The sequence below is a fragment of the Cebus imitator genome, unplaced genomic scaffold, assembly GCF_001604975.1.
Source record: "Cebus imitator isolate Cc_AM_T3 unplaced genomic scaffold, Cebus_imitator-1.0 Scaffold391, whole genome shotgun sequence".
Lineage (NCBI taxonomy): Eukaryota > Metazoa > Chordata > Mammalia > Primates > Cebidae > Cebus > Cebus imitator.
Genome location: NW_016107706.1, coordinates 1,962,750 through 1,969,744, shown reverse-complemented (window position 1 = coordinate 1,969,744; position 6,995 = coordinate 1,962,750). Strand labels below are relative to the sequence as shown.

The 6,995-nt window shown below is 39.4% G+C and overlaps 1 protein-coding gene across 2 annotated transcripts in view; it reads left to right on the top strand.

Moving 5' to 3' along the window:
- The window catches only part of OXSR1 (oxidative stress responsive kinase 1), a 99,817-nt gene that overhangs the window by 29,375 nt on the left and 63,447 nt on the right, over nt 1–6,995 (top strand). For both annotated transcript variants that reach the window (XM_017508397.2, XM_017508398.2), the window contains one exon: nt 4,779–4,920. In XM_017508397.2, the coding sequence (XP_017363886.1) occupies nt 4,779–4,920 (142 nt within the window). The remainder of the gene's footprint in view (nt 1–4,778; nt 4,921–6,995) is intronic.

Genomic DNA, 6,995 nt, shown 5'->3' with positions numbered 1-6,995 from the left:
AGTTTTGCTCTTGTTACCCAGGCTGGAGTGCAATGGCGCGATCTCGGCTCACTGCAACCTCTGCCTCCTGGGTTCAGGCAATTCTCCTGCCTCACCCTCCTGAGTAGCTGGGATTACAGGCACGCGCCACCATGCCCAGCTGAATTTTTGTATTTTTAGTAGAGACGGGGTTTCACCATGTTGACCAGGATGGTCTCCATCTCTTGACCTCGTGATCCACCTGCCTCGGCCTCCTAAAGTGCTGGGATTACAGGCGTGAGCCACCTCGCCCGGCCTAATGAGTCACTCTTAAGCCCACCAACCAAGTGTACATCCTGGTTAAAATAAGTTTAGTTGTCTCAATATTATAATCAATTTATGATGCCTCCTTATAACTGTAATATTCCTATCTTTTCTAATTAAAACTCTCATATTGAATGTTGGGATTTATTACTACAGGAAGTTAAGCTTCAGAAGTTAGAAGCACTTTTGGTATAAATAGTTATTTCCACAGTTTATTAGCACCAAGCTACAAATGTAAGCTTTTTAGAAATCAAAGTAATTAAAAAAAAACTTCTGAGGTGAAAAAGGAGGTACCTGTAGTACTTAAAGGGAGTAAGTGTAGAAATGCAGAAATCTAATGTAAATTCACTGTCTTAGATAGTTGTTTAAGCATGCCCTCAACTTTGTCTTTTACTTTTCTTTTCTTTTCTTTTCTTTTTTTAAAGATGGGGTTTCACCCTGATGGCCAGGCTGGTCTTGAACTCCTGACCTCAGGTGATCCACCCACCTTAGCCTCCCAAAGTGCTAGGATTACAGGCGTTAGCCATCGCGCCTGGCCTAACTTTGTCTTTTTCTAAGAGATAAAAAACACGGGGACTTCCTTGATCTAAAGCAGGACCCAGGTAAAATGTCTCATATTAGTGGGGACCAGCTTTGGATGTTCAAGTAACAATGCAGGGTGTTATTTCTGAAACATCTTTTGGTCTAAAATGGAATACTCAGACCAAGCAAATTGTGGCCCCTTTGAAATCTTCTGAGGCTTAGGAAGACATAAGCAGTCAAGTACTTTTACTACTAGTAGTAGCTGAAGATTGGTTAAAACTTCTTGCTGGGTGCGGTGGCTCACACCTGTAATCACAGCACTTTCGGATGCCGAGGTGGGTGGATCATGAGGTCAGCAGTTCGAGACCAGCCTGACCAACATGGTGAAACCCTGTCTCTACCAAAAGTAGAAAACTTAACCAGCCATGGTGGTGCATGCCTGTAGTTCCAGCTACTTAGGAGGTTGAATCAGGAGAACTGCTTGAACCCAGGAGGTGGAGGTTGCTGTGAGCCAAGATTTTGCCACTGTATTCCAGCCTGGGTGACAGTGAGACTCCGTCTCAAAACAAAACAAAAAACTTGTTAGCAGAGATACCAGTAACTAAGTTGAATGAGTTGATTTTATATTTAAAGAGTAGCTTCTTATACAAGTAAACTGAGGAAATTAACTTGTTGATGGGGTAATTAATTTGATTGAGCTCTAATTTTCAGACTTAACAAGCGTCTGAAGCCAGCAGCTACTTCACTACTTTGTCAAATATTATTTTCATATTCTGTCATTATTTTGTTGGACAATTAAATTTTTGCATTGCTTTAAACATGTTCCATGCCACAGGCCATGAAGTCTGATGGGGATTATTTTTTGGGAATAGATGATCTACATTTAAACTTTTTGCTTTGTTACAAAATTTTGTTTGTATCCAAACAAAAATACCCTTGTTTCCCATTATTTGATTGATTTAATTTTACTTTGAAAAATGTTTGGATTTTAATGGACAGCTTTCATTAAAGCAGTCTGTAAGTTGTTAAATGCCTTTTGAAATGCAGCTTCTTGGGCCCTACCTCAGTTCTCTTGAATGACTGTACATGGCCTGGGAATGTGCATTTTTACTAGTTTGCCAAGTAATTCCTTCACACGTTAAAGTTTGAGAACAGATTATTCCTATATACTATTTCTTATGAATTAGGCATGAGGACAAAATACTTCATACACAGTTATAGCTTTCCCTCATTATTCCTACCTTAGGTGTTAATTGAATCACTCAGTGATAATCTGCTGCCTCCTTTTGCTTAGCATATTTTCTCTTCACCTTTCTCTTAGTTGACGTGAAGAATTCTTTATAATTTTGATGTTTGAGGATGGAGGATTATAAACACTGTCATCGAGTTAGAGGCTACCAGAGGCTTAAAAAACTAAATGGATAAGTGGCAGCGGGGTACCTTACAGGACCAGTGTCTCTCAGTTAAGGATGAAGGTCTTGGTCACATGATGATTCCTCCACCTATAATAATAATATTGTTGGGAGGAGTTTGAAACTGAAATTGTTAGCCAGATCAGAAGGGTTTCATATATAGGCTTTGTTCAAAATGTCTGTTCTGGACATATAGGCTAGAGATGAGCATTGCATCAATCTCCTCATTGATGATTGGATGGTGTGAAGTCAATAAAAATCTGAAAGTTTGAAAAGGAGCTCCTGCTTCAAACTCTTTACAGATACAGTCACTTTTTAGGTGCCCCAAGATCTTTGATGCTGCATTTGTTTGATCTATCAGACTGGAAGTTCCCTTAAAGTCAGCAATCATGTCATATATAGCTTGTCATATTTGGGGGCACCCAGTCTTAGATCTCACATGTAATGTAATAGGGCTTAATTGTTGAATGAATGAGTTGTGATAATTTTTCATTTCCAGTAGGAATTGGTTTTCCTTTGCATTCCTTATTTTAGGCATTACATTACAAACATGGAACTTGATCAGTGTTAATTAACATAATTGTTTTCTTACTGAAGTACTTATTGGCCTGGATTTCTTGAACAGTGGAACATGTGGGCCTTTGGTATAATCATTTTGCTTTGGGGATTCACGTGTGGTTGATTAAACTAAGCGGAACAAACTTCTTCCTTAGGTCTCTCCACTTTTGGATCACAAACTTGTGAATCCCAGCAATGGAGAGGGGAAAGAACCAGTGTAGTAATGTGTTGGGAAACCTGTCTGAGAGCTTTCTGGAGAGTGAGCCTCTCTGGTGCACAGAGACTAAACTGCCTATCTCCTATTGGAGGTGGAGAGTACTAAAGGGCAAGTCTCCGGGAGGAAGAGGGATCTGAGAATCTTATTCTCTCTTATCTGAACTTTCAACCAGTTTTCCTGTTTTCAGCCCTGTCCTCCACTCCTCCCTCACATATGGTACTTGCTGTGTGTGTTTTTGAGCCTTTCTGGAGCTCTGGGTAGGGATCACTTTGTCCTAAATGGCATAGCTCCTCTGCAAGCACTGAAGTTCAGATTTCTCCGCTGTGCTTGATTACTTTTTCTTTTTCTTCTATATTCTAGAATATTGTTGCCATCTGTCTTTTGTCATCTTTCTGGTCCTCTTTTTAAATTGTGGGTTTATGTCTTTTTAATCAAGTTTACCAAGTTAGTGGATTTTAAGTGGGAGCTAAAATAAACGTGTTCAATCCCTCATGTTTTTGAGAATTCTGTTTCTTTCTGTGTATTGGGAAGTATATTTTTTCTTGTTAAGAGTATGAAGTAAAAGTACCCAGTAGGGCAAGTTTTGAAGAGAACTATGTAAGCGGTTGTTTTGATTTTAGTCTTGATCACTGAAGTGTTGTACCAAGAAATGAGTATTGAATCTTTTCAGTGCAGTCTATGTAATGTTCTAGACCTCTTGGCACAGTTGCTAATATTGGAAATTGTTTTGTTTTGGTTCTGTGATTGTTATGGGCCATTATACTGCCAGAAATCTTATGAATTTCCACCAAACTTTTTACTGATTATGATTTTCAGTTTTGGCAGGCAGCGTTGTGCTTTTAATTACTATATAGGTGTCTTTTCCTCCCCGCCTTCAACCTTTACTAGGAGCATTATTTCCTATTCTGGGAAGTTTAGGATTGATAATACATCTGGGGTGTTACTCAAAGAGAACTGTAATTTTTATTCTTTTTGTATTTGTCTTTTCCTTGCCTATTTTAGTTCTATAATTAACCTAAAAAATAATTTTGGTCCTAAGTTAGTTTGTATATATATATATATATATGTGATCCAAGTATTCCATTCCTGATTTGATTGACATTTCAATTGTATTTTTATATCTTTAGTCATACAGCAGTGCATATTCTAATCTGGTGTTAAAAGCCTACATTGGTTTGTGGTATCTTACAATATTACTGATGAGCATGGCTTACCTAGGCATTATTTAGGGTGAGTTAAATATCCTCTACCACCTCTTCAGATTCTCACTAGATGTCCAAAGGAGAGGCTAGCATAACATTCTATTTGAATATTAGTAGGCTACTTTTTGTTTTCGATTGGACTTCTGTCACCAGGTTGGAGTGCAATGGCGCAATCTCAGCTCACTGCAACCTCTGCCTCCCAGGTGCAAGCAGTTCTCCTGCCTCAGCCTTCTGAGTTGCTGGGACTACAGGCACACACCACCACACCCGGCTAATTTTTGTATTTTTAGTGGGACAGGGTTTCACCATGTTGGCCAGGATGATCTTGATCTCTTGACCTCGTGATCTGCCCGCCTTGGCCTCCCAAAGTGCTGGGATTACAGGCGTGAGCCACCATGCCCGGCTGAAAATAAGAAGTTACTCATTTAAAAATTCTGTATTTCCTCATATTTGCTGTTTTTTTTTTTTTCCCATTCCTATACAATTAATTTATGAGAAGGTTCACATGTGTTTTGATTCTAAAATGGATCTGAATTATATTGAATGATTTAGAGATTTTTAGAAAATTATGTCTTCTGTTTTCAGGTTCTGTTCTGGATATTATTAAGCACATTGTGGCAAAAGGGGAACACAAAAGTGGAGTCCTAGATGAATCTACCATTGCTACTATACTACGAGAAGTACTGGAAGGGCTGGAATATCTGCATAAAAATGGACAGATCCACAGGTATGTAAAAGACAACAAACTTGTGTTATATCATCTCATTAAGGTCACTCCCACTCTTTTACAGAATCATGATCTGCGTGTTACCACAGCTCTTTGTATACTAGTTTTAGTACCCTGTGGTTAAAATTTTAATTATATAGCTAGTAAACATTAGACAAGTCCTTTAGGAAAATTGAAAAATATAAAAACAGGAAGAATTCATAATTTCTTACCAAGAGGCATAATGACTGATAACATTTTGGAATATTGCTTTCCATTTTCCTTTATATGCTTAAAAAATATCTAAAGCAATACTGTATTTGTAAGTTTGTCTGTTGCTTTAAAAATTTTACATTATACCTTCAGTATTTCCCTAAATTCTTAAAAGCCTTTTGTAAAATAACATTTTAAAAATTACAGCCTTTTTTCCATTTTATTTATTTATTTATTTTGAGACATGGTCCCTCTTTGTCACCCAGACTAGAGTGCCATGATCATAGCTCACTGCAACCTCAAACTCCTAGGCTCAAGTGATCCTCACACCTCAGCTTCCCCAGTAGCTAGGACTACAGGTGTGCTCCACCACTTTGGCTAATTTTTAATTTTTATAGAGATGGGGTCTCACTATGTTGTCCAGGCTGTTCTTAACTCCTGGTCTCAAAGTGATCTTCCTCCCATGACCTTCTAAAGTGCTGGGATTACAGGCATAAGCCACTGTGCCAAGCCCTTTCTTTTCTTTTTTAATAAATAAGAACGTTTTAATATTTCATGATCCTATCTAAATGATTTATCTTAGTGGGTAATTGCCCTGTTTAGGTTTTGTATATAGGTCCTGGCATACTACTGAAATCTGTGGTTTCAATGATGATTTGATTTTTAGAGCTCTTGCCGTGCTTTTCTAGTCTGAATTTTTTTTCTCCTGGCATTGTTGGGACTCCCATTCAATCCTTGTTCATGCCACCTGTGAGAGTGGAGTGGATTTTTCTGGGCTGGTTGCTGCCAAGTGGAGAATGCATGGTAGATGGTGGGCTTAGGACTCATGGGTCTGTGAGCATTCTCCTAGCCCCACCATGTGGACTCCTACCTGGTGCCAGGGGGGCTTCCATTCAGTCACTGTTGATATTGCCTGTGGGGGTGGAAGGAAGGCTCTTGCCTTGGGCCACTCTTTGCTCCTGGGTGGGAAGTTGGGAAACACTGGACCTGCATAGTTCTTTGCTGCTGGGTGGAAGGCTAAGAGATGCCAGCTGTGCCGACTGGTGCTGCTGATGTGGGTAATGTGGGCCTACCTGCTGTACTGCATATGGGGCAGGAGATGAAGTTCCCCTGCCTGATCTTTATTGGCATTGCTCATTCCGTCATGGTGGGCCCTCCTGCAACTCCAGGTATGGAGTCAGGGATGGGACCACCTGCTAGATTTCCCCCAGGCTGTCCATTTTCTGCTTCTTTAGGCAGGCTTGGGGGCCCTTTTGGATCTAAGTCTGTTAATAGTTCTGGGTTTTAGGGCTCTCTAGTGCCCAGTCTGAGTTATAGCAGATTAAAGGAATGCTCAGGAAACTTTTTTTTAATCTTTCGTATGATGCTGAAAAACTTGGGAAATGTAATGTCATGTTGTTCTTCAAGTCCTGAGGCCCCTAGCCACCCTGCCTTCCTCTTTTTGCCTTTCAGAGTTCTTTTATGATTGTCTGTTAGATTATTTCTGGGAATTTTAGATATACTTAAAGGGGAGGAGCAAGGAAATGTGAACCTATGCCATTTGGTTCGGGACCAGAACTAGTCCCTGGATTTGGAATGGAGACAGTTTTATTTAAATTTATTTTGTTTCTGAGTTCAGATTCTGAGTGTGTAGTGTGACATGTTGTTATGCAATATATGGAACCGTTCTCCACATGTTTTATGTTTATATTGTTTTCAGCGTTGTGGTGAACATTTTCCTCTGTGATTTTTATACTTTTAAAAAATCTAGCTTTCTGTAAAACACATTTTAAAGAATCTTAAAAGATATTGCCACATTGACTTTCAGAAATGCAGTGATTTATGCAGCTATGAGCAGTTCCTAAGAATGGTAGATTCATTGGTCCCTTGCTGGCCTTGCCTGT